This window comes from Drosophila yakuba, chromosome 2L (assembly GCF_016746365.2).
Source record: "Drosophila yakuba strain Tai18E2 chromosome 2L, Prin_Dyak_Tai18E2_2.1, whole genome shotgun sequence".
NCBI classification, from domain to species: domain Eukaryota; kingdom Metazoa; phylum Arthropoda; class Insecta; order Diptera; family Drosophilidae; genus Drosophila; species Drosophila yakuba.
The window spans coordinates 12,486,175-12,513,804 of NC_052527.2; the positions used below are offsets into that span (position 1 = coordinate 12,486,175).

The 27,630-nt window shown below is 41.9% G+C and overlaps 4 protein-coding genes and 2 long non-coding RNA genes across 7 annotated transcripts; 3 read left to right on the plus strand and 3 right to left on the minus strand.

Moving 5' to 3' along the window:
- Nucleotides 1-440: 440 nt before the first annotated feature.
- Nucleotides 441-16,276, minus strand: LOC6527884 (cAMP-dependent protein kinase catalytic subunit 1). Its single transcript, XM_002088920.3, has 2 exons — nt 14,520-16,276; nt 441-3,119 (listed from the first exon to the last, which is right to left on the minus strand). The coding sequence occupies exon 1, from the start codon at nt 15,890-15,892 to the stop codon at nt 14,831-14,833; it is 1,062 nt and encodes a 353-aa protein (XP_002088956.2). The 5' UTR covers nt 15,893-16,276; the 3' UTR covers nt 441-3,119; nt 14,520-14,830.
- On the plus strand, nt 7,428-11,068 carry LOC120320512. Its single transcript, XR_005560003.1, has 2 exons — nt 7,428-10,280; nt 10,366-11,068. It is a non-coding gene; the product is annotated as an uncharacterized LOC120320512 (long non-coding RNA).
- Nucleotides 16,277-16,380: 104 nt separating the features above from the next.
- On the minus strand, nt 16,381-17,718 carry LOC120320511. The gene is made up of 2 exons (XR_005560002.2): nt 17,490-17,718; nt 16,381-16,562 (listed from the first exon to the last, which is right to left on the minus strand). It is a non-coding gene; the product is annotated as an uncharacterized LOC120320511 (long non-coding RNA).
- Nucleotides 17,719-18,194: 476 nt separating this feature from the next.
- On the plus strand, nt 18,195-18,882 carry LOC6527885 (NHP2-like protein 1 homolog). The gene is made up of 2 exons (XM_002088921.3): nt 18,195-18,353; nt 18,417-18,882. Exons 1-2 carry the CDS (start codon nt 18,351-18,353, stop codon nt 18,795-18,797), a joined length of 384 nt encoding a protein of 127 aa, XP_002088957.1. The 5' UTR covers nt 18,195-18,350; the 3' UTR covers nt 18,798-18,882.
- Nucleotides 18,883-19,233: 351 nt separating this feature from the next.
- Nucleotides 19,234-27,617, plus strand: LOC6527886 (protein pelota). The gene is made up of 5 exons (XM_002088922.4): nt 19,234-19,540; nt 19,596-20,317; nt 20,378-20,570; nt 25,276-25,382; nt 26,818-27,617. The coding sequence occupies exons 1-5, from the start codon at nt 19,500-19,502 to the stop codon at nt 26,937-26,939; spliced, it is 1,185 nt and encodes a 394-aa protein (XP_002088958.1). The 5' UTR covers nt 19,234-19,499; the 3' UTR covers nt 26,940-27,617.
- On the minus strand, nt 21,480-24,610 carry LOC6527887. Of its 2 annotated transcripts, none has more exons than XM_015197506.3 (3): nt 24,412-24,610; nt 21,790-22,126; nt 21,480-21,706 (listed from the first exon to the last, which is right to left on the minus strand). In XM_015197506.3, exons 2-3 carry the CDS (start codon nt 22,059-22,061, stop codon nt 21,616-21,618), a joined length of 363 nt encoding a protein of 120 aa, XP_015052992.1. In that variant the 5' UTR covers nt 22,062-22,126; nt 24,412-24,610; the 3' UTR covers nt 21,480-21,615. The 2 variants fall into 2 exon arrangements, with proteins under 2 accessions (XP_015052992.1, XP_002088959.1); XM_002088923.4 differs by having other exon boundaries at nt 21,480-21,703; nt 24,412-24,609.
- Nucleotides 27,618-27,630: the final 13 nt, after the last annotated feature.

Consider the following 27,630-nt stretch of genomic DNA (forward strand, 5'->3'; position numbering starts at 1 on the left):
ATGTGCAACGCAGATGTTTTCCTTTTAGAATTTGCTCTTCCATTCCATTGGCACACAAGCTCATCCAACAAAAAGAAGCTAACAAAGAGTGGCCAGCACTACCAATCTCCAGTTTCAGTTTTAGCCCCCTTTTCTCCCCCTTTAAACTGAGATGAGTTCCATCGAACAGTTTGAATAAGAACGCCCACGGTTTGTGTATATATTTTTTAAGGATTTCAAATTCATTTTATTGGTTTTTTTGTTTGTTTCTTTTCCTTTGTGTTTTGTTGTTTCTCTTCCTCTCCTCTTTAAACCATCATTTTACTTATAATTCTTTTAATTTTTCGCAAATTTGTTTTTTATTGTATGCTTGTTTGTTGTGTTTGTTTGGTTGTTTTTGTATTTTTTTTTTCAAGACTTTTCATCTTATTTGTTGGTTTTTAAATATATATATATGTATATATATATTTGCACTTGCTATATAAACTTAAATGTACAAACTAAATTAAATAACGTGAATTTTGCTTTCTCATTTTCTTGCGTTCTGGTTCTTGTCACACACATAATATTCATATATGTATATATATATATGTATGTTTATTTAGTTAATATGTACCTCGCACGCACTCACATGAAACAACAACGAAAGGGTTTCCTCTCTACTGGCTAAACTAACCGAACAAACTTGTTGACTCAGGGAAAGGGATTTAGAGTACAAAAGAATAGACAGATGATAAAAGTAGTACAAGTTAGTGCATAATGTATCTTTAATACAAAAACGTAAAGCATTCAAATCGTTAGTCAGATAGTAAAGCTCAGGTTGGGCTCCTCAGATACTGTATCTGCATATTCAAAGAGCTGCGCTAACAGCTACCGTAAAAGTTAACTAACACAGGAAAGAAATTGCACAAAATTAAAGATCGCCTTCTTGCCCTCTTACTGCACATATGTTTCGAATATATATACTTGTATTTTGTTTTATATATCCACATTAAATTTGTATGCTCAGACTACCGTAGATTATTTTCAGAATATGCTTATGTGTGAGTGTGTTGTCTGTGTGTGGTTGTGGGTGTGGTTTTGGGTGTGAGTGTGGTTGTGTTGTGGTTGTGGGTGACTGACAAAGGACACAAATCAAAGGATTGGCGACAGGTTTGCACACAAACACGAGTCGAAAACACATAAACATGTGTATGTTTCATATAAAGGGGAGACATTCTGGTTGTGATGTGAACATTTCGTGGCTACAAACATCGTCTTCTTAGTCGATTGATTTCGGTTTTTGCTTTGTTTACGTTTATTTACCATTAAATTTAGATGCTTAATTAATGCCTATTTATGACTTTTGTCTCGCAACTAGTTGAACAAATAATCATAGAAAACATAAAAAGTATCTATAAATTAAATATTATTTGTTATCTGTTACGATCCCGAGTTGCTCTCGCTCTTTATATCTCTCTTCTCACAACAACATAATTTAAAAGTCTTCACTTTTAGAAATAAATAATAACAGGGAAGGAATAATACGGAGAAGTGCCATCAAAATTGAAAAGGTTGTTCGAAAACGATTCGATGGATCCTAACGGCCAGTTAAAATGATTTCCACTCCTCTCCGCACATAACGAAACAATAAATAACTCCGATCGATATTTACTTGAATATAACTGCTATAGTTGCCTTTTACTCTTCATTTTCCTCTTTGCTCCAATTAATTATACTTAGCACATGATATTCGCTTTGTTCTGCTCCTGGTAAGTATAATGCTTCAATCTTTGTGTATATATAGACATGATTCCGTCGACATCTTCGGCATCCGCTTCTCTTTAGTTTCATTAATGCTAAGTTTTATACGTTTTTTACACACAAATTTCAGTTGATTTTTTTTTGTTTTCTTTTCTTATGTTGCTTAAATGTAAACATTTAGATTTCTTTTTCTTTTTCTTTACTTTATATATTTCTTGCTGCGTTTCAAATGTTTCTTGTTACTTTTACGTTAACGTTTACTTTTACTTTTACTTGCTTTAGTGTGTTTTATACTTTTGAGTTTTGAGTAGTTGGTGTGGGTACCTTGCGAGTAGTGAGTGGATGGACAACTATTTATGAGTGAGTGCGCATACTTGTAGGTGCCACTGTTGAATTATGGGTTATGGGCATAATGCTCTGATTCAGCTTTAAGTTCTGGTTCTGTGTTCTGTTACTGTTTTTTGATCCGGGGCGGGCGGGCGGTTGGTTTATTGTTGCACGTCGTCGCTGATTGTACAACATTTATATACGCGAATATATATAAATATCTAGAGACATGTCTACGGTTTAGACGGTAAAGACGCCAAATTTTCGGGGCTACTTGTAGTGAAGCTCGCTTAGCGGGAAGGCGGGGGGCAAAAGAGCTTCCAGTGGACTGATTTCACTCACCGGTCACCCAACTGGATGACCAGTGTCCTCATTTGCTTTTGCTTCTGGTTATTCTGAGGGCCTCAAACACGATTCTGCTCTTCTTCCGTACCCAATCTCCATACAACAACTTTAATGAATCGCAATATTTGCCTGCCTGCCTTCTTTTGTTTGCTTGCTGATGCCGCTTGGTTTTTTTTTGTCAAGCACACTGTGTGCGCCATAATTTTTGTGTTACATTTAACCTTTTGTATTTCATTTAAAAATTATTAAAGCGTTTTATACTCTTTCAACTTGATGTTGCTGCAGCTGACTGAGTAACCGACCTGGATCATTTGATCGATCGAATTGAAATGAAATGAAAATTCTTTAGCCCTGGCTTAGATGACAATTCTCCTGGATTTCCTCTTATGATTTTTCCTCTAATGTTTTTTTTTTTTTAGTGTCTTCCATTCACTTTCGCTTTTGCACTTGCTTCTGTTGTTGGTTCTTAATCGGTTCCTCTTGTATTCTTTAGTTAAGACTAAGCTACGTTTACAACTAAATATCTGTAGTCTCGTGGTTAAATACGCTATATGTTATGAATGAATATTAATGTGTAAGTCATTATTTTATCGGTTTCTATATCTTGTTTCGGTATCCGGATTTCAAATCGTCTTCCAAGTCCTTCCACTCTTCTTCACACACTCGATGAATAGATTGTTCCGGCTGTGTCTTCGAACTGTTCCACTTGAACACGAAGGGAAATGCTGAAAGATATCAGAGATCGAAGAAAAAAAAAGAGTTAGTTGTGTCTGCAAACTCAATCAAGCATGCATTTGCATAATTCGCAATTTATTCAGCTCGTATCGATCGGCTTTGACTTCTTCCGATCCGGTCCCATAGCCACCCAACCTTGACTTCAGCCCCGACTGTACTTCCTACTCGGGTTTCTTCACCTCTGCCGCATATCAAATTGAGCTGAAGCACGCCCGATAACTCATTCAGCACACAAAACCACCGAAAGCGAATCGATTCTATTAATATGTTGAATTTGGCCAGTGGTTATTTCTAGTTTCTCGCTTGGCTCAGGGCATTCAGCTAGGTCAAGGTCGTGTCTATGACTTCCCTGTGAGGGAACCACAAATCTAGAGTCAGACAGCATTCATACTTATATGGGTGAATGCACTTTGTTATTGTTTGTCATATTAAATAGTGTACATAATAGGAACATGTTGGTGTATTTAAACGACAAGATTTGCCTAATAGCTAGTAAAACTTTGACCTTTAACCTTTGACTTTCATTATACAAAATGTTGTGTTTAATGTTTTGAGAACGGCGCTTGCAATCCTGGCAGCTGAACGATAACTGCGCTATTGGCACTTGAACTGAACGGTTTATAAAAGGACCACTTCCTCAGGAAAAGTGATAAAACTCCCGCGGCCTGGAGAAATTTTCCCATGTCCCCGAGCATATTGGCATGTTAAAAGTTTTATAGATTTTTCGCCTTATCAGTCCGGCACATGCTTGGCTGCTTCTACCGCCCACCACCCCCTCTCATGGGCGTCCCATGACGTCAGCGAGGCACAGCGGCGTGCTATATTAAATCTCTTACACGGAACACACACTCGCACACTCGAAATGTGCGGAGGAATAACAAAAATATAACAAGATAAAAAACATTCACAGGCTTCACAGGTTTTATCGCCGAAACAAAAAGCGTCACTGAATCGCTGCCGCTGCACCCACGCAAAGGTAGCCCAAACACACACACAAGATACAGATACAGATACAGATACATTTACACACGTTCGAGTATCCGAAAGCGGAGAGGTGCAGTGTGCTCAGGTATCGGATGTGAGTTGGGTTGCTGGAGTTTGGCATTGAATTTACAAGAGATCTTTTGTCCGCCATTGTCTCGAATTACATAAGTTCGAAACCGAAATAATGTGGCCAACAAAGAGCGGTTGCAAAGGGCGGCGGCATTACGCGTACCAAGTAACAAAACTAATGGAAGCAAACAGAAGAAACTTTCACCCATCCAGCGATCGACGCTGGCCTTGAAGCTCACCAAAAACCGAAATTGTTGCCAGCCTTAATGCAGCAAAAAGTAAGCGCATTTAATATTGATATCATAACGCCAAAGGCTTGAAAAGTACCCGAAAGATGGGCCACTGAAATATTCATATAATCTCTTTGTTGCATAAAACATGCCAAGTTGCCTTGAACAAATCTGAAAACTCATTTGGTGTAACAAGTTCACCAAGAGCTTCAAACTTGTCTAAGAACTCGGTTAGTTGGGTTTGAGTGGGGAAGAGTAGGATAGAATGGTGGCAGGTGGAATCTTGGCAACACATTTGACCTACACGCAATGACAAAAATGTTGCCAAAAAGAACAATCAAACATATATTTATTTCTATGAGACGGCGGAAAAAAAGGATACTTAAATCATATGAAAAATAAATTATTTTATATAAGATTTAATTTCTCTGTTGATTCAGCCCCTTCGCAGTTTGGCGCACAAAGACGAAAAACATTTCAATAAATCAGCAAAAAGCCAAGACAACGCGAGTGGTGGACAAGCCGAAAATATCTTTAGATATATTCATATGCATATATAATCTATAAATGAACATATTTCACCGCGCTATATATCTGCGACAATATCACGAATATAATGTTCGACCAGCTGCTGTTTCTGTCGCTACAATGTCTTGCCCTAAAAAAAAAACTCCTGTGAACTGCCGACTGATACTTAACTCTCTCCAGACTTTTGATCATCTTTCCATTGTTATATAGCTTATATAGCTTGTTCACATATGCCGAAGCTTATGAATATTGCAAGCCACCCACATGCAAATGGTGTATAAATACACGCCATTCACGATTTTTCACTTTATTTATAGTTAGCTCACTCATTTGCCTCGGCCATTTAAGCAACTCAACTCGAAATTCGACTCACTCCCTTTGAGAAATCCACATTCCCCATTTGGTTAGTTGGTTAGTTGGCCAAGGAGTCAGTTGCCGAGTTTCCCTAGTCGGTAATTACGCATTTTAAAATGCAGTCTGTGTTCTGAAGGCATTAAATATTTACAGGCAGACAAGGGTAGCAACACAGTTCCTCAGTCCGGCAGCAAAAAATTGAATATGTCGTTCTCCCAGTCCACTTTTTCCGCTCACAATCCCAGTTGGTCGTCGTTTGGCCTTTTCTAAAATGCACAAAACACTAAACACTCTGGGAAAAAAGTTAGAGGCAAACGAGTAAAGAGCCAAAAACTGTGTCAGTAATCTTCAGTTGTCTTCCGAGCACGTCGTCAACTACTTAACCCTGCCTTCAAATTTCACATATTTGTGAAACAACCAAAGAGGCCCGTCGTATACATTTTTAGGACAGATAAGACAACAGGGGATAGAGTTAATGAATGTAGATTCCAAGGACTCAGAGGTGTGAAAGACTGCAGCTGGGAATGAAATTTGTCAAGTGTATGCATTTATAAGTAGAACCCTGATTGCAATGATTAAAAAATGGGTTTTCTAGCTAGAATTATATATACTGAATCATGTATACTGTCGATCTGAATAGCTTAACTCTTTTAATCAACAAAAGTGAGCACATTAAACGGTTACCAACCATTTTCATTTTTATTTCTTTCTACGATTGATTGGTTAAGTGCCACAATATACATTTCTTTTGAAAACTTTCCCATACACTTGAGTAACCTCTGGCAGTTTCCTTTTGGACTTCGTCACTCTGGTCATTCCGGGGAGTGTTTTTCTTGCATTGACTTTGGGTTCAAGGAACGCCGAATAAAAAGAAAAAGGCTCTGCAATTTGCAATTCACATTCGGCGCTTTTGTTGTTCCCAATTCATTTCTGCTCAGTCTCACATCCAGACACTCGCTTTGAACCCTCAACTTTGTTTAATAACAAAACAAATGCAAGACAAATGCAAAAGGCAAACAACAAATTGGCCAATGAAAGAGCACAGAATCGGAATTGGAATGCGAATGGGGATCGGCATGCCAATTATCGGGGCGCCCTCCCATCAATACATATATATATATATATTTTTTTTTTGCCGCTGCCCGTAAATCAAAGTGTGGAAAAGTTTTGGGGCAGTAGAAAAGAGAAATAAAAAATTGATAGAGACTTTCGCGCCGTATCTAATGTCAATAAACTTCTTGCCTTTGAAATCAAATCAATTTTCATGCCAAGCGAAAGCGGGCAGCCATCTTGATGGAGCAGGGAAAGCGGCAAAGCGGAAAATCGGAAAATCGAGTATGAAGTGGCACCAAAGAAGGGAAAATCGATGCCGGCCCTCAAGACAAATCAATTAAAAGGAAATTTCACGTATATTATTCTGTGTTAAATTTGCACATTTTCACGTTTTCAGCGACGCAATGGAAAAATGTCAACGAAACGAGCTGAAGTGTAGTGAAATGAACAGGAAACGGAAACATGACAAACGGAGGGGATTCCAGTGAACGAGGACACGACTGGAGACTACGAAGGCTGATGGGCTGTTGGGCTGCCCACACAGAAGCGCAAATTAAAAGCAAATTTCAATTTTTGCAATGACATTGTCACTGTTTTTGCTGCCGCCACTCTCGCTTTTTGTTGTAACAGAATTAACTACGAAAGTAATTAAAGACCAGGGGCAGGGCAGGGCAAGTTGGACACCATGGGCACGATGGGCCAGAGCTGGACGGGATGGGCTGATGGGATTGCCGGGGCCGGGTTCGAGTCCGGGTCCGGGTCAACTGGTGCCCGCAGGGAAAGCGGCGGAGAGACAGGAGCTTTCCACGGATGAGAGGTGGCCATAAAAAGACTCAACTCGTCTTGCGCGCGCATGATGGCAATTATCATTACACACCAACGCACCTACAAGCGTTGGGCGATCCAAAAGTTTTGAGTACAATTACTAAATACTTATGAGTATGAATATGTTATGAATATATCATTTATTTACAAGTTTACAAGATTAGTCATTCACTACAAACAGTTCATGGCTCATATATATTTAACATATATTTATGCTAATAATTTCTTTTCCATTAAATATGATGATTTATTGTTTTCAATTTGTTTATTTGCTTGTATCTATGGCATTTACAACAAAAATATAAGAGTATTGAAATATAAATGAGGAGATTCATTAGTTTAGAATTGTGTTCTTCCTGTTTTTGCATCTTAACTATAGCAACGAATATAAAAAGAGTTCGAAATTCAAATGAAGTAGACCGCCGATAAAGTTTACCCGTAAATCGACCCTCGCCCAACGCTAACCACCCACTCACAGGCTGAAGAAGCCACTGAGGATAATGGACGAGGATGGGCAGGGGCTTACACGCAACAGCGCCGCCGGCGACATGGCACACAATTTGTGCGCTGCAATAAAATAAAATTAAAATTTGAAACAACTAAGGCAGCAGCAACATTGAAACATTCATTCAAAGTGGCGAGCAGAGGGCAGGGAGCAGAGAGTGGTGCGCAAGAATTCAGTGGGAAACTGTTTTGTATAAATATGTATATATATATATATATATATGAGTGTGCAGCACACTGGGCGTATGAGTGATGAGCGATATTCTTTTGTTGCCTTTCTACTCTCCTATCCTTTGGAGTATGGGATAGCATTATAATCTCTCTTTGCTGCGTTCATTTCACTCGTGATTACGATAAGACAGTAATTACATTTATCTGCTGCTGGCAGCATTCGACACCAGCAGCTGAGGGCAAAGCCAACACTTGGCGGCTTTAATCGCGACCACATTGCGTATGCGTAATATATGCAAACGCGTTGCGTATACGTCATGTTGTGCCAGCGTTTGTCCAAGGTGAGTGCATAGAATTAGTTAAATTATCAGCGGATGGCCTTCGGGTGCTAACTGCTGCGACTAACGCAGCATGAAATTGCCGCAGAGAGTGGAGAGAAGCGGCATTTGCGAATATTCATATGTACATATATAGTATTTCGCATAGGTCAAGGACATCGTGGCAATTGTTTATGAGTGATTAGAAACGGCCTGACAAGTGCCCCGATCGTACGTAAATGACGTCAGCAGCTTGTAAAACCTTTCCATGCGTGATAACCCAATTAAATTGAGCACATGGAGAATGAAGAATATATTAAAGACGACAAGAACTGCGTAGGAAACCTGAATAATCGAGGCAGGGGTAAAGTGTTTTGTCACCCAAGAGATTGATGATTCAATTAAGGCAAAAAGTGAAAAGAAAGGCAACAGCAAAAAGGATCAAGTGCAGACCTTTTGCCCAACCCACCGTTTTGTTCAGTGTGTTTCTTATGTTTGAGGCAAAAGAAAAAAAAGCGAGGGCGTACAATAATTAATCAATAATTACGCTTTGCGTGAGCGAAGGGAGAACCAGAGACCTGGGTGGCAAATAAAACAATATTCATTTATTTGCGGCTGCCTATGGCACCTGGCCCCACCTCCTTCTCCACCGCTCCACGCCCCCTCGAGAGCCGCCCTCTTTCAATGTCAGACCAGCAAAAGCAACAATAACAACAATTATTATTGATTACATGTCAGTTGTATTGAGTTTGCGGGAAAGAGGCAGTAGTCACTGTCCCTGCCCACCTACCACGTGTCCCCGTCTATCTAATTGTATTCCTCTGCCTGTTTTTTATCAAATTCAATTAGACGCACGACTATAACTGTAATTGTGTGTTAGCCGTCAGATAGAAAATGTATATACACTTACGTATAAAAAGGGGGTACAGATGTGGAGTCAATAAAGCGTTTGTTATTTTGTTGTCTTTGTTATCAGGACACATGAAAACTGGAAATGCACCAATGGTCGATGGTGCTGATGATGATATAACTGACTGAAACTAGCACAAAACTCGTTTCCATACTCAAATGGGGTGCATATTCTTAACCCATTTTCGCAGAAACCCAAACAAAACAAATTAAAAAACAGTAAAAACCACACACAAAAGAAAAGGGCTGAGAAACTTCTAGGGAAAAGTTGAAAAAAAAAACTATGAATCGGGGAGCCGAGCCGCATAAATATGAATCTAATAACTCTCTTTGTTTGCTCTATCTCGTCTTGGCTCTTATCGCTTCGCATTCGCCAGCTGTTGTTTGGCTTTAGCCTGCGACCAAGTTTTGTTTTAGTTTTCTGGCCCATTGTCAGCAGCAACAACCTCACAACTGGCGTCAATAAGTTTTCCTTATTTTTTTCTTAATGATTCCATGCCGATAAGCCCTCAAGGGGGCAGCACTCGTTGTTGTCGGTTTGTTGTGCTTCCCCTTTAAAAATTTGTTATCATCGAGAAATGTATGTACTCACGTACGTATCCCTAGATTAAATTGAATCAATGAATTTTAATTCGCAAAAATTCGATAGCAAGTTCGATGTATGTACATGGTCATATAAACTAGTTGCCCTGCATTCTTTTTATCGTTTGTCGCGTTTGAAATTTTGCATGAAGTCATTCCGCACCGTCGAATGCATGTGTGTACATAGCACCTGCCCATAAATAACCGGCGGTAAACAACGAGCAACGAGGAACGGCATAAAAACGAAAACCAAAACCAAAACGGAAAATTTCAATTTTCATTGTGCAGCGTTTTTCCATGTTCAATTCTATTTTATTTGCCCATAAATACGGAATGAAAATTGCTGGTTACTGTGCGGGACAGTCGGACAGATAGCTAGAATGGGGGTTGCTGGAAAAGTCAGCGTTTATCTCACAGATACACACCGCATAAGAACGTGAAATAGCATATACCTCGACCATTAGATGCGCTTTGATCAAGTGGAAAGATGTGATAAGGGAAACCCGTTTCGCATAGTATAAAAAGTGCACTTGAGCACTGGCTTAATCAACCTTTTGTGTATCTTTAGAAAAATATACATATCCCCAACGCTGGAGCTTATACACATCCGAAGCGTAACGAGAAGGTATTTAAAATCTAAGAAAGCAACAATGTTGCTCAAGAAAAATAACACAATGTGCTCTTGTATTTATTTATATAGTTTTGATTAGTTTGTCTTATAGGGAAATGTTCCCATCAGAGAGAAATGCACATCGACAATAAAACGCAAAAAAAGCAAACAAACAAACGATCGGCACACGATACCAATAAAAGGAAAGAAAAACAACTGCTTGGCTGGGAAAGAGAGATAATGGCGGGCAGCAAGTAAGATCGCCTGATCCTGATCGAGAACATACAATATACTTTATGAGGTCGCGCGAGAACAAAATGCCCTCGCATTCCACTAGAACGCGTTCTGGGGAAAGAGTAGCGAAAATAAACAGCGGCTACACTTTTTTGAAAGCAACAACGACAACGAAAATAATTGCACAAATGAAACTGAGCGAAAAAAGACGCGAAAAAGCAAAAATTAAAACGAGCACAACGAAGCAGCCGCCGACGTGTGCGTTATTTAAATGATTTTGCCAGTTTGCCAGTTTGCCTCGGTGTGGCTGTCTCAATTTAAATGTTTTTTATAGCCGCCTGCATTCGGCGACTGCCACTCCTAACATTTTCAGAGGGGCACTCAGATTCAAAGGGGCTTCCAAGGGGCCTAAAAAAGCCGACTGAGACCCGTTTGCCAAACTGAGACGGAAAATCCAATCCAATCCAATACGAACCAAACCAAAACCAAACCGCACCAAAACGAAACGAAATGAAACGAAGCGAAAAAGTTAATAAAATCAACAAACACAATTAAGGCAAAGGCAGAAATCGTTTAATTTATTCTTTATGCGTATGAAAACGAAAATACTCGTACAATTTGAGCTTTGCCTCTTTTTCGCTCTTTTATTTCTCATGTGCTCCTTTTGCATATATTGCTCATACGACGCGTTGACTCAGTCAGTTTGTAAGAGCTCAAACAGCAAAAAATTATTGTAAGCATGCAAATATTCGACAGCATACGTATAGCAGAGGTTTTATAATAAAACGGATAACTGCTGTTTCTGAATTTTACTGGGTAATGTATATATTGCTCTTGGCATTTAATTTACTGATGCACTCGAAAGTTCGCATATTAAATAGCCAAGTCATATTCAAGTTTCGTTCTATGAACAATTTGTATTAAATTATTCAAAGAATTGTTGAGATTTTTGCCAGTGAACTACCTTTAAAAACCAAAATGGAATTGGTCACCAGGGGGAACGAGAACCATTTACCTTATTGAATTCTCGGAAAACTCCGGGTTTTCCCCCCACACGGCGACTTAATTGTTTTCACTTCTCAACGACCATTGTCTTGGTATCTCTGTCTTATTGTTACCATCACCATCACCATCGCCATCGCCATCGCCATTTACTTGGCCGCACTTGCAGCGCGTGCGTGCTGGCTGGCTGGCTGAAAAGCGCGATTTGAGGGCACTGTTACAAGGCTGCCCGGCCTAGTCGTTATGTCTCTGACTGTCTGAGATCTACCACGCCCCCGCATCACCCCTCTGGCAGCCCGAAATTAGCCAGACATCGTCTCAGATTCACAAGCGCGTTGGCAGTTGCATTCTGTGTGTTTTTGGGACGATTGCTAAGACTGCTCAACTTGGCTTGGTCTAGGTGTTTATTGGAGCACGACGAATGCGATGCGTGTTGAATCCATGTTGCTTGGTATCTGAGTGCTTGTGCTGCGGCTTCTGGGAACAAGTTTGCTCAGCGACATCCAGCTGGGAGTTGAACTTTGGCTCTTAGTTTGCTGCAAATCAGCAAAGTGCCATAGACAAGGGAGCTCATAACAGTACAATCAAGTTATTCCACTTTGAGACTTTCTCGCAGCACTTAGCTCAGCTTCTATACTCGTATAAGCAATTAAAATTCATATCTCAAATGTATAATTATTTTAATTAAATAGCCTAAACTCAAAAAAAAATATCAATATGATGTGCTAAATCGATAAGAAAGACGAGCAGGCCGTGGAAAATGAGTGCCCATCCGTCTTTTTACCCCCAGAAATCCTCACTGGAGCAGCAACGCCTATAACTCGTTGCCACAGGCCAGCGAAAAAGTTTAATTGGCTTATCAGGGGAAATCGAATTCTAGGGCGTGCCTTCCAATCAGCCCACTCCCAGCTGGTTTCTTCGCGTGATAACGCTTCCCCCGCCGCCTTTGCATTGATAAGCAATCAGAAAAGCCGTCGAGTTAATGTAAATAAGTAAACCTAATGCCCGACACTTAGTACCCATGACTACGACGGGTCTAATTGACTTGGCCCAAAACAAATGATTGATGGCCTTCTCAGCTAGCAAAGCGGCAGAAACAACCAAATGTTTATACATACATTTATACGCATAATTGGTGCCAATAAAACTGTAGACAACACATGTCGCATGGAAATGTACATATACATATATAATATATATGCAGGGGAATCGAAGGAGAAACTAAAACAGCAAAAGTGTGTGATGTTTGGATGGACTACTCTTTTGGGGCTAGGCCAAAGGTCGAGCAAGGTCACGGTCGACGATTACCGCACATTGGCGTGAATATTTCGGATTTTTCCCTTTGATCTGCCCCAAAACAAGTTGATGCAGTCAAGCTTTTCCCCAGAATTAACCGCCACCCTTGATTGCGTTTCTGTTTTTAGTTTTTCGCATTTCCACAATTTCTAAACTTTATGCGGCTTTCGCACGCAGCTCTTGCTTTTGTTTTGCTCATGATGTTTGAACATAAAACTTATTATAATTTATTAATTACCAGCAGCGTTTTTGGCTTTGATAAAAGAAACACAATTTCGGTAATGGCCAACGGGCACGCAATCGTGGTGGGCAAAGCTCGTCAAAGAGACGAGAAATAATTCATAAAATAAAAGATATATTTCTTCCACTGCCTTTTGCTTTGACATTATTCATGACTTTCTCTCCCTTTTCGTTGGCCTTTCAAATGGGTCAAGTGTGAATGACTACATTTCTGTGTGGAAATTGTGGGAGTCCCAGGAAATTAAAATGGAAAAGCATTTTGCTATTTAATTAAAGAAGATGAATCACAGAAGATTCGGAACATGCGGAAAAGTTTAATGGATATTCACTTTACTTCTGCTGAACTAGACTGAAATGATTACATTTCAGCTAGAAAGTTTCAAGATTTACAACCCCACAAACTTTTGAGTGTAACTTGACTTTAAGCACCGAGAATTCCTTTGAACGTAATTGGTTTGCATTGCTGCTATCAGCCGTCTAGTTTGTCTGTTGGGGAGATTAGACCCGTCTAAACTACGGTTGCCTGCTACAGTTAACGTTTACGACCGCATTCTGACGCTTATTGCAATTAATGATTCGATGTTTACGGCCATTTCTGCCCCGGGGGTCTGCCTGTGAGTAAGTGGTCATGCTCGAGTATCTTTTTGAGAAAACATCACGTAGGTTTGGGAGCCGCAGGGCAACCAGCCGCGTATCACAATAAGCCAAGTCACCGAGGGAAACTAATTAAAAGAATTCCGTGTACGGGGCAACTGTCGCGGGCAGAACAATTGACGGACGAGCTGAAAGCTGAAATGCCTTTTGTCTCATAATCAACTCTCCGGCACTCACTCGCACTCTCCTTAAAACACGCAAACAAGCAAAAACATTCCACTGAAAGCAATCAATCAATCAAGCCTCTCGTCCATCAATCTCCAGCTAAAGTCAAAACAAAAACAAACCTAGAATACCCTTGCCCTGAATACCCTTCGCTTTCGCCGGCGAATCGTTACCGAAGAAAGTACGAAACACAGTCAATAGATTAATATCTCGTCCGGCAAATATGGTGAGAGATAGCCTTCTGAATTTGCAGATTGATATATGGCATAATAAATTAAGAACTCGCCTTTCCCCGTATATCTCAGTAAGTCAATAGTAATTCCTCTTCATAAAACATTCTAGAGGTGGGCAGTAGAACAATTTTAATGTACCATTTTTAAATGAAATAAAGTATATAGTAATATTGAAACCTAATGTTTGTATTGTAGTTATTTACTTAGGAACTTCATTTATTTACTTCAGATTTTTCACGACTGAAAGTAAACTGTGTTATCAGTAAGAATGTTATTTGTAACAAATAAGGGAATAAACTACATAGCAACCAAGACGTACGAATCGCTGAAATATTTGGGCTTGACTAAGTTACTTGGAATAAGGATATCCTACTCAAAGTACATTTTCCCAAACCCTCAATAATTTTTACATAAGTTATTATATACTTACGTTGATGTAAATTGTTGTGTGTGGTGAGAAATCCAATGTTGGCAAAAGTGTGGATGTGGAGTAGATGCGGATAGATAGGCAGACGAAGATGTGGCTGTAGTTTTAGTGTTGTGGGGGCTGTTACAGTTGTTGTAGTTGTAAGTAGTAGACATATAGACAAGACGACGACAACGACGATGAGGACGTGGTCCGCGATGCCACGGCGGTGGCAACAGCAGGAGCAGTTGCTGATACAATCGCAGTAGCGGATACAATTGCAGTTGCAGGCGCCTGCAGAACGAGGGGATTGGGCTGACTGGCGAAAAGCTCCTCTAGAATTCAGCAAACTCCTTGGCACACTTCTCGGTGCTGGAAATCCGCAGCGCCTCCTCCTCGTAATCATCGAAATTGCTCGTGTCGCCGGGACCCTTACACCGCGGAATGAACGGCGCCTCGATTTTCTTTTGGAAGATCGCAATCCAGTCGGTGGAGGCGAACCACTTCTGGTTCTTAATATCATTGACGCCCGCCTTCAGATTGCCGTAGCGCTTGGTCAGATCCACCTGCAGCAGGTTGCGCAGCAGGTCCTTCAGATCGGAGCCAAAGTGAGATGGGAAGCGCACCTTGCCAGATACGATCTTCTCGTAGATCTGGATCGGCTGATCCGCAAAGAACGGCGGATAGCCGGCGGCCATTTCGTAGACGAGCACGCCCAACGCCCACCAGTCGACGGCCTTGTTATAGCCCTTGGACAGAATGATTTCCGGGGCCAGGTATTCGGGCGTGCCGCACAGCGTCCAGGTGCGGCCCTTGACCCGCTTGGCAAAACCGAAGTCCGTCACCTTGAGGTAGCCCTGCGAGTCAATCAGCAGATTCTCCGGCTTCAGATCACGGTAGATGAGGTCCAAGTAGTGCAGGTACTCGAAGGCCAGCACGATTTGCGCCGCATAGAAGCGCGAATGCGGCTCCGAGAAGCGGCCCACCTTGCGCAGATGGGAGAACATCTCGCCACCGGGCACATACTCCAGCACCATGTAGAGGTTGGAGTTGTCCTTGAAATGGTAGCGCAGCGAGACGAGGAAGGGAAACTGGATGGCCTGCAGGATTCGCTTCTCGTTCAGCGTGTGCTCCACCTGCTTCAGCTTGACCACCTTCTGCTTATCGAGGATCTTCATGGCATAATAGTCTTTCGTGGGCTTGTGCTGGACAATCATGACACGGCCAAAGGAGCCAGTGCCCAGGGTCTTGATGCGTTCGAAGTCATCGAGGGCGGCGGTGTTGGTCGGATTGCGTCGCCACTTGTCCTCGAACTCCTCCTTGGCCTGCTCGAGGAACTCCTTCACCGTCTCGGCGGCATCGACCTTCTTGTTCGACGTGGTGGCGTTGTTGCCCATCTTGGAGATGGTGCCCGTTAGCGATGACAAACGGAACGTTGCGCTGGCCGACACTTGGGCCTGATCGTCGCCGGAGCTGCTAGGTCCTCCTCCCCCTCCTCCTGCTCCTCCGCTGGCACCTCCTGAATCCGCCCCTGAACCGGGCGTGGTCGTGGCGGCGGGGGGCGTACTCTTGTGGGCGGCGGCTGCTGACGAGGGGCCGCTGCTGCTGCTGCTAGCCTGGTCCGCTGGAGGTCCCGCTGCCGCTCCCGCTCCTCCCGCTGCCGCTCCGCCCTCCTCCTCGCAACTGGACTGCGCCTGTAGCTTGCCCTCGCCGGATGTGGAACTATGATGGGACTTTTTCTTTTTGAGGAACTGCAAAATGGACTTAGCTATTTTGCCGAGTTACGGGTCTACGGTGCGGATGAAATAGTTGCTCCTTCGGGGCCAAAGAGAGCTTCTCACTAGAGCTCTCTCTCACTTATTCGCTGAATATCCTTTTGAATTTGTTTTTGTGGTGTGTTTTAAAGGCGCTTGGTTTAGACGCGTTTAAATTCTGGTTTTAGCACGTATTGGTTTCTTTTTTTTTTATTCTGGAGGTCTTAAACTAGTTATACACTTTAGGCTTAGACTAACATTTGGTTTCACACTTTAGGTTGCTTATGATCGCGATTTACTCTAATTTGAGAAGCTGCAAAGAGAAACGGGAGAGAAAACGGCACAAATTAGCGGGATATTCGTTAAGGGGCTAAAAATAAGAGTCCAGTTTTCCGAGTTCCTTATGCATGTACATATATATTTTAAGTTACTTATGCATGTATGTTCGCTCTTTTTGGATTTTTCACTTCATTTTGTTTTTGTTCTCACAGCGCTTTGCTGGCACTTTTATGGTGCTTAAAAAAGCTGGTTATAATCACTGAATAAATAAGCTTAACAAAATCGCACACAAACTCGAAATTCAGAAAATAATAAAAAGAAGAGAGCAAAGGAATGGCAAAGAGAGCGAGAGAGAAGAAGAGGGAGATGGGGCGACTTTCGATCGTGTCAAGTGTCAAACAGCTGATGCCATAGTGCCCGCTCACTCCCACTCACGCACTGTTACGCAGCGCTGCTTCCTCTTCCTCGCGCATTCCCTCTCATTTTTGCCTATTTTAATTATTAAATACTTTTTTTTGGCACCGTTTTGGTTTGGCTTCTGTTTTTTTCATTTTCATTTCCTTTGCCTTTGCTTCTTTGCGTTTACTGGTGTTCATGTGTGTATGTGTGCGAGTTGATGTGCATATGTATGCGCTTCTGGGTTTACTTTTGCGATCTCTCTTCAGCGCTCTCTTCGCAGGCACTTTTCCACATTTCGCACACTTTAAATTAGTTAAATTGGCCTTTATTGCTCGGTGTGCTAAATTTTCGCCATTCGATTTGGGCATAAAAAATCCCGTGGTTTAAACAAACACAATCGCACACGCATACACACACACAGCGCTCACTCACACGCACATACACACACACACACACACATAACACACACCCGCACACAGATTGAATAATCGATTTTTTACATTCATTTCCTTTTTCTGAGTTTGTTTGACTTTGCATTTCGATTTTCGCTGCTCGAAATTACCTTTTTTGCATTTAACGACTACGATGCCAGCGATTTGTAAACACTTTCAGAAATATTGCCTCGACTTTCCGATCGATTTGATGCACTGTAGCTGTGGATTGATGGCTTAGATTAAAAATACCCGCATAGCCGCCGAACCGAGTTTTCCCGTCCAAATCGTTCAAAGTTTTTTTTTCGACTGACGCGACTCGCGAATGCGCCCCCGCACGCAGGTGTGAGCAGGCCAGCGATAGGCAGCTCGCTCAGCGAGAGCGCTGCCGCGCAAACATGAGTAATCCCTACTGCGTGGGTGCTATTCCATATGAAATTCAAAGTAAACGAAAGTAGCTAACGGTTTCCAAAAAAGTTAATAAAGAACCCATATAATAGTAGATATTTATTCAACATTATAAGCTGTAAATTTAGGCTTTTAAATTGGAATATAAAAATGTTGGAATGCTAAGCTGCATGTCTTTACTATTTAAGTTCTCTGGTTATAATTGCAGATTCAATGTAAAATCCGTAAATATTCCATATCTCCGTTTATGAAAAGCTCGTAACATATTTATTTGAACTTCTTACCCAAATACATTTATGAATATGATATTATATTTGGGAATTCCCTAAAATTATTGAAGTTAGATTTAAGCCAGGGCTGCAGAGGGCGCATATTATCTGTTGCGATTAATATCGCCTAAGAAAAGTATGACCGGGTGCATGTTTGGTATTTCTGAGCCACCTGCAAACGGTTCTCTAACGCCAACGCACGTGTTTTGAGCGCGATTTCAATTATTCTGCAATTGCCCTCAGTGAAGCAACAAGCGGAGAGGTTGCATTTTGAAGCACGTTTATCCAGTAAAAGTATACAATATACAAGCCAATATGGTAAGTGGATCTGCGGCTGCCGATGAGAAATGTAAATAACAATAAATTTCCCGATCTTTGCAGACTGAGGAAGTGAATCCCAAGGCATTCCCATTGGCCGATGCCCAGCTTACGGCTAAGATTATGAATTTGCTGCAGCAGGCATTGAACTACAATCAACTGCGCAAGGGAGCCAACGAGGCCACCAAGACCCTCAACCGTGGACTTGCCGATATTGTGGTGCTGGCCGGAGATGCGGAGCCCATCGAGATTCTGCTCCATTTGCCGCTCCTATGCGAGGACAAGAACGTGCCCTACGTCTTCGTGCGTTCCAAGCAGGCCTTGGGTCGTGCCTGCGGAGTTTCCCGGCCAATTGTCGCCTGCTCGGTGACCACCAACGAGGGCAGCCAGCTCAAGTCGCAGATCACCTCCATTCAGCAGGAGATCGAGCGACTCCTAGTCTAGTAACTCTTTAGACTTAAGTGAACATTCGTACAAAGTGGTAATTTCAAATTGAAATTTTGAATAAAGATGTGTATTTTTTAATGCATTTTGGGCTTTTAATTTTATTTTCGGACGCACATGGTCGGTATGATGTGACCGTTTTTTCGCCACCGGATACTAATTCAAAAAAATACCGAAAAATACATTGCCAAGTAGTCAGCTGGATCAGCCGGCAGTGTTGACGCAAAACTAGCTAGTTTGGTATAAGCTTTTTCATATAGTAAAATATTAAATCACACCAAATTCCAATACCTACAATTATATTATAAAATATTCGTTATCAACTATAAATTATCTCATCATAGCTAATGAACTTAGTGGATGATAAACCTGAAAAGTAGCTGATGCCAACCACTTTAGAGAAAGCCCATATGGGCGGAAAAAAGCTAGTCGCACAGCACTGTTCGCCCCTGGTGAATGCCACTTGGCCGCCGATTCCACTGACCACAACCATCGCCACACCATCCTCCCGATCCGATCAGCCGTGTGAACTTAGCAACTGCGTGGACCCAATGACAACGATGCACCGCCGCCTTTGTGAACGGAGGGAATCACTGGAATTTGGATGCAAGTGACAAGCGGCGAGCGGAATCAAAGCACTCGGTATAGAGGCAGTGCCTGCCAACGAAACTAAAACCAAATCCTGACCAGCAACGCGACGGCATGAAGCTGCTGGGCAAATACGTGGACAAGGGCATGCAGGGGTGAGTGAGTCCCAACGAATAATAATAATAATAATAACTTACGAAATGAATTTAGAAATGTAACCCTGATGCCCGAGGAGTCCGAGGACATGTGGCATGCGTACAATTTGATTGCGGAAGGCGACAGCGTGCGCAGCACCACCATTCGCAAGGTGCAGAATGAAACGGCCACTGGCTCCTCCACCAGCAACCGGGTGCGCACCACCCTAACCATTGCGGTGGAGAGCATAGATTTTGATACGCAGGCTTGTGTGCTCCGACTGAAGGGCAGAAACATTGAGGAGAACCAGTACGTCAAGATGGGCGCCTATCACACCCTCGACCTGGAGCTGAACCGCAAGTTCGAGTTGCGCAAGCCGGAGTGGGACACCATTGCCTTGGAGCGCATCGAAATGGCCTGCGATCCCACACAGTCGGCGGATGTGGCTGCTGTGGTGATGCAGGAGGGATTGGCACACGTCTGCCTGATCACCGCCAGCATGACATTAGTGCGCAGCAAAATTGAGGTCTCCATACCGCGCAAACGCAAGGGCAGTGTCCAGCAGCACGAGAAGGGACTGGCCAAGTTCTACGAGCAGGTAATGCAGAGCATCCTGCGGCACGTCAACTTCGATGTGGTCAAGTGTGTGTTGATTGCCTCGCCGGGATTCGTGCGCGATCAGTTCTACGACTACATGTTCCAGCAGGCGGTCAAAATGGATTACAAGCTGCTGCTGGACAACAAGAGCAAGTTCATGCTGGTGCACGCCTCCTCGGGATTTAAGCACTCTTTGAAGGGTGAGCCATTTAAACTTGTAATGTGATCTTGCAATGACATTGCCCAATTTGTATCTACAGAGGTTCTTCAGGATCCCGCCGTGCTGGCCAAGATGTCTGACACCAAGGCAGCTGGCGAGGTCAAGGCCCTGGAGCAATTCTACATGATGCTGCAATGCGAGCCCGCCAAGGCCTTCTATGGCAAGAAACACGTCCTGCAAGCCGCCGAGTCGCAGGCCATCGAAACGCTGCTCATCTCGGACAACCTCTTCAGGTGAGTTCCACTTGGTTGCGCCGAGAAATATATGTATATATATGTATATTGAAGTAACTCCCAGCTGGGCACACATTAAGTCCAATCAAGCGGAGAGATCAAGAACACGATCGCGAGTAGAAACCTTCAACTTGGCAAAATTAAGCGAGAGTGCGATGGCAATTTGGTGTGCTTATGTCGCCATATGGAACGCATACACATGTGTCACCAGACTGCTTTGGGTGCCGGAAAGAATACAAATACTGGGGCAATTCAGAAAATCTGAAGAAGAGCAATCAATTTTATTACTGTATCGATTGTGCCTTAATTGGTTTGCTATGCTGGCGACTGTGCTTTTCAATTTGTTTCTGTTTGGATGTGTAGAATTCAGCTGAGAACGCTGTTGTTCATCTTTATTTGTACATTTATTTGTACATTCTATGTAACTATTTAAGATATTTTGATGTTCTACTAGTGATCTTTATTTTAACTTGCTATCTTATCTTATGCAAATATTTAAGCCTCGCATTATAGATAATTTCACTCGTATGGTTTAGCAGATGAAGATAACTCCTAACAACGCAGAATCTACACCATTAATAGATTCCATGATCCACTTTGGGTTACCATTACCATTAGAAGATGGCGGATTCTTCCGCTGCGAGATCTGCTTCGATCGCACGCGTTTAGCCATTTAAAGAAAGCACGTTCGAGCATTAATTTGTTGGCCCCATGGCGACGTGCTCATGATCAAGGTTGCCCCAATGTCTCCTCACCATTTTTGGCTGCCAGCCTGTTTAGTTCTGTTCTGTTCTGTTCTGTTCTATTCACTACTCTTCTCCGCGTTTTGTTTACACTCTAATGGGCCGATGAAATTCCATTTGAATGTGCTTTTGTATGCTAACTGCGTGGCTGGCAATTAAACGAAAATTAAGTGTTATAGCTTTTCCTTTACTTAACATTTAATGTACTTAATGATCTAGGCAAAAGGTGTTTTATTTTAGCACTTTTAGTCAGTCCGCTTAGGTTGCTTCCCCCATAGATATTCTTCCTCCTCCTTCTAATCTCAGAAATTGTTTAAATCGCAGGTCGCCGCTATCGTCGTCGTCGTCGTTGTGGCTCTGGACTCGTCTTTATCTCGACATTTTTGATTGCTGCTGATAGTTTTGCCATCGTGCAAATAGAAACAAGATGGGGAAATGTTATGAAATGCTTTGTTCAAGTTTTCCATTTGCCTTACCGCTTTCGCTGCTGTTCATTCCACTGATTCTTCCGCAGTTTCTGCTGGTACACGGGATCCTCTTCGAAATCTTCTCGGCTCCTCATCGTCAACCGCTTGAAACAATCGTCCAGGGTTTCCCTCAGCGGGAGCAGACGATGAGGTGATGGCGGGGAACTGGGCATCTTTCTGTAGTCCAGCTTCTTGAGGGACTCGCACGTGGTCGAATCCGACCACTGGTGGATGGGATGGCCCAGTTCGGAGATGGTGTAGTCGGGCTGTCTGGTGAGCATCTTGGATCCGCTTGATTTGATCGCTTTAATTCGACGGTGTTAAGTGGCCGGCACTTAAATAGGAACTGGAGTGAAAAGATATGTGCGTTGAGTACAGTCAAGTGGAGTTGAGGTTTGGGCAGAAACTTGAATATCCATATACAGTAGAACTCGGTTATGTCGACTTTCAAGGGATTTCATTTTATGATTGCCATGTTCGTAATATGTTTTAACATAAAACAAATTAAATTTTTAATCAAACAAAAAAATTTAATCAATTTATTTTTAAAATTTCGATTATTATTTTTATCGAAAACAGTGTTTATGTTAGCTGTGCGGCAATTTTGAAGTCACAGAAATGTGATCAAATTCCTCACATCACATAAACATATTTTAAATTAAAGTCACGTAAATGTATTTATTCCGAAATCATATTATCAAAATATGAGCATATTTATTTAAGTCACATACAATGAAATCATGCAGTTCAAATTGTATGACTATTACAAGTTGGAATTTTGTTCGCTACAACAAAGGTATTATCAACAAATGATTGTGCAAAGTATGTAGAGCATTTTTATGAATTTTTGTGATAAGGCAAGATAACTGCATTGCTAAGAAGGCTATTTAAACAATGTTTAGCTTTCTCCGTGTATTTTTTGGCCAGCCTGGCAAACTGAGACTTTGATTCGTCCCTCACCCATTTAATCCGTATCCGTAAATATATTCGCATATATTCATGGACGAATTCCAAGCTGAATTTGCGTGCTCTGTTTGGGGTCTTATTTTATAGAGCTGTTTTCGCCATACAAGTTTCGATTAGCAAATGACGCGGACTGAACTAAACTCTGATGTAAATAAGCCGGGTACTATATAAGCTTTATAACCATGTGGAAATGATTCCCTCAGTGAGACAATTCTTGTGCTAATTATTAGAACTCGTTGTGGGCGAAAGATTGCGATTGAGGGAGCGGGAGAGCAGCCATAAACAAGAAAATAAAGAATTTTAATTTATTTAATCACTCCGTTTATGGATCACTTGGCGGGCAACTTTTGGAGCGGACACTCTCGCTTCTGGGACTCCCCTCCCTCGACTCTCAATGAATTCCACATGGCATGCAACATGATCCACTTCTGGCTAACTTATCAAGTTCTTTTGCTGCTCGAATGCACTTAGCATTTGCCTCACCCCCCTTCCCTCCAACCAATTCTCCCTGCCATCTAGTGATTTTCTTTTTTCCGTACATACATATATTATTCATGTGTCCAACCAGTTTTTCTAGTCCCTCTTTGTTTTGCTTTGCAACATGTCTTGTGCATCAAAAACGTGCCCCCTTTAAGCGATTATTGTTGAATTTTTTGTCGCAGCTGGCCACGCTTGTAAATATTGTCTCGCAAGCCAATTGTTTATATATTTTGTATGTATATTTGCATTGTGAAATATCGTAAAAGCCAATGAAGGAGAGAGCGGAAAAGTTTAAGGCTGTTTCCATTGAGACTGAAGTGAAAGGGCTTGTCTGAATGAGCGATATTGATACCTAAATGGGTATCCATGAATCACTTTTTGTGGATCTTTGCTGTAAGGCTGCTCGGGTTGGGTTTTGTTTGGTCTACCGAGGGGGTAAGCAATGAATTGGCTGTTTTTGAAATGATCAAACCCATCCATGTTATAAAATCAAGGCGTTGCCGTAAAGGTTATTCTCATATGATCTCACAAAACCTTCCCCGTTTCATTTAAGTCTTGAAAGGAAGTGGACATTCGACTTCTTCAATAAGTTTAGAGCAGTACAAGGTTTGTAGATACATTGTTGTGTTGTCAAGTTCAGATAGTGCCGCCTTTGCTCGCACACTTAATTAGACATTTTTGCTGATATCTGGTGGTGCCCATGGCCCCACTTTCCCCGCCACCATCTTTCTTTCGTAGTTTTCCTTCAAGCGCTCTCTCTTTCTGGCTGACAATTCACGGCTGTGCGCGAGGTTGGGCGCACGCTAATTCCATTATAACAATTGATTCCATTGTGCAATCGTTGTCACGCAGCAGCAGCAGACAGCAGCAGCAATTGCAGCTACATCAGCAACATGAGTAGCGGCTAAAAATGCAGGTACATCGGCAGCAGCATCTACACAATGGCTCGCAGTTCAACGCAGATTGCGGTTAACGGATGAGCGAAAAAGTATCTGAACACAGGTAGCAGATACGTTTGTATCTGCATTGCCTGCTGCTGAGTCAGCGTCAGTAAAACGTTGAACTAAACTGTCAGCGGGACTTAAAATGGTTGAGGGCTTTTCGAGATTTCATCTGCACTGAGCAGTACTTTTGCTATAGATATTAACCACTTTGCAACTTTCACTCTGCGAGATTCAAACACACCTTTGTATCTTTTTATGCGTCGGTTTTGTGCACTTTTCTTTTGCGGTTTTGATGGCGCTGTTATTTGTTTTTTTTTAGCGGGGGTCTTAGCACCAATTTTTCTTTTCGCGTGGCAATCTTCTTCGGTTCGTTTCGGTTTTCCGTCCCTCGAATCGCTCGACGTTCCCCGCAAGAAAGCCGCTTTGCAACTAATTCTTCGCTGCGAAGACAGCCGCTCTCTTCTCAGCCACACGTGCTGTGGATCGCATTCGGAATACCCTCCACACTCCACATGGAGCTTTCTTGCTCTCTGTAGGATCTATAGCACTCTCTCTCTGTGGTGGCAAATTGAAAGCGGTTTGTTGTCGTCAATAAAAATGTTAATTGAAATTTCATTTAATTTTTTGTCTGGTTTCTTTCGAATTTCGCCTGCTTCTTATTCTTACTTTTTTACCTGCACAAATCTCGATTCCGATGGGGTTTTTGAACTGCACTTAGCTTTTATGGCAGTCGCACTTTCATTGCTCGTCTAGTGACTTGAAGCTCTCTGGGAATGGGAATCTTTAATATCCAAGTATAAATGTGTGATGACCCCCATTGGTGGGGTGAGCGACGAGGTGAACCCACTATTTCCAGTTAAACTTGACACCTTGTTCGATGCGGATTATGCCCATCACGTGCCATGATCCAGCACTTTGCTGTGCGCCATTTAAACTGTGGAATGCGAAAGTGCAATAGATACGGGCACCTACATCCGTAAATGCGTGAAAAATGGGCATATTAATGAATGGAATCGATTGTCATGCGAGTTGTATATGCTGTTGGAGATTTCTGTTCTGTTATTGTTATTAATATGGGTTTTAAAACCATTTGTTTGTTTTACAGGTGCCAAGACGTTGCTCTGAGGAAGGAATATGTCAATCTGGTTGAATCCGTTCGCGATGCTGGGGGAGAAGTGAAAATCTTTTCAAGCATGCACATCTCAGGAGAACGTAAGTATCAAACAAATTCATTAGCATTTAATGCTAAATAGAGAAACTATAGAGAAACTTTGAATAAGAAGCATTATAATTGAACATGCCGATCTAGTGAGTTATTGTACTAAGTGAAGCTTATTTACACAATTAATTTATTTCACTTACATAAGATTGCGTACATAGGCTTCTTTTAATAGTACAACTTGGTGTACTAGCATCGCATGTTTATCTTAAATAAAACAACTTTGGAAGCCTTGTAACCTTGTGTCGATTTGAAACCACTCAAGAATTTCTTCATCTGGTCCATGAAAAAGAACCTAGCAATGACTCATGGAGCGAGAAGGAACTTCGCTTTCAGACCGAGAATAGATCATCTCCAGTAGAAACATCTTTGCATCACACTTGTGCCACCTTTGGCCATTTCTATGCTCCATTTGTATGGAATATTTATGCGCAGGCAGCCTTCTCCCGTCTAATGACCTCGTTAAAGATGCTATTTTTAAGTTCTGCGATGCAATATTGAATACATGCGCGTGCATATGTAAATTTCTTGGAGGGGTCTCCCACATTACAAAGTCCACTGCGAGATGAGCAAAGAAACAGCACTGTTGAATGGCTGCCAAGTAGTTTTCGCTTGATCATTCGCACGGGAACTTTCGTTTTCATTTTCGTATGCAATTAGGTATTAATTAAAATTGCACCTCACATATTGGACATATTTTCGGGCTGTAAAGTGCTTAAATGCTTTAAATAGCCATTGGCAGGTGACTCACGAGATGAGATATCTTCCACGAGTTTCTTTTTTCAATTGTCTGACTTTGCGACTTGGCAAGAGTTTCGTTTTCGACTCGAAAATGGGTCGTTGGGGTTCCGAAATAGATCCCCCATGCCTTGTATCTTTTTGCAACAAATGAGTTGTAACGATCCCCATCCCCAGTACTGCCCATTCTTATCACTTCGCAAGTACTTATTCCGCAATTCCACTCAGCTGAGCAGTTTAATCTGCTTTAAGTTACATCAGTATATAAACATTGAGGCTACTTGTGTAAACACAACCAAATTTACCAGATAAAGGCGCCTGGTACTTGAGAACACTAATTATACACGCATATCCTCTGATACATAACCTGCATTAATCCCGCGCTAATTGGACAAACCCATGAATATGTAATGCTCACTCTGGCCGTGTTGCATGTGAAGTTCACTGGGTGAGTCACGGCCTAGAATAACCGGTGGGCCTTGAAATTGGACAGTAGGAACGCCCACGACCTGGGGAAAAAAGTGAAAAACCTGCATTGGCTGCTGCAGTTCTGAGCCACTGAGATTTCTTGCATCTAGTATTGATGGTTTTGACTTGATATTCAGGTTTCAAGCATGCAGATTACACAAATTAGCCGCAGTAACCAACTTTATCCAAGTCCACATAATAACCCCAATCTTTTGTCCCCAGAACTTGCTCAACTGACTGGAATTGCGGCTCTCCTGCGCTTCCCGATGCCCGAACTGGAGGACAGCGATGATGATGATGACGAGGATGGAGCGGCGGGCGGAGCGGATAGCGATAGCGATTAGGATCACAAATAGGATACAATTTTGATAGAAGCTTCTTGGAATCTTGGCATTTGATAACGGATCTATTTGACTTAGGAACTCAACTATAGCGATCGATATACAAGTAGACTAATAGCAACCACGACAGACTTGGACGTCAGGGCATATACAATATACATAGTGCTAATTCAATACGATATACACACAAATATCTTCCTAAGTTTGCACCCGTGGCTGGGCCCAGAAATTCTTAGTCAGAGTTCCAACATTTTTGGGGACTGAAGAAAGCCACTTAAAAATATTGATAGCCTTCATTTTTGCTTTATTTAACCTCCAAACAAAATTGAGTTGCTGTCAACTATTTTGTGCAAACTTAAGGCCTTTTCTGAGCACTTAAATTTATTGTTCATTAATTTGTAAAATGCAAAACGGAGTTTACAAAGCTATTACAATCGGAATATATTTCATATAGTTACTTATCCAGTTTCGTTGTTTGAAAAAGGATTTTATGCATCTTTGAAAACGCTCTTAATGTTGCTTAACTTTATAAGATTTGTAATTATCATTTTATGCTGTAAACATAACTTTTTGTTAAACCCTACTAGTTGATACAAGCTGTAATTAATTACCCTGCTGTAAAATATATAATCTATGAACAAATTGTACAATAAATCAAATTCAAGAATTCACCCATCTGAACTTACCATTTGTA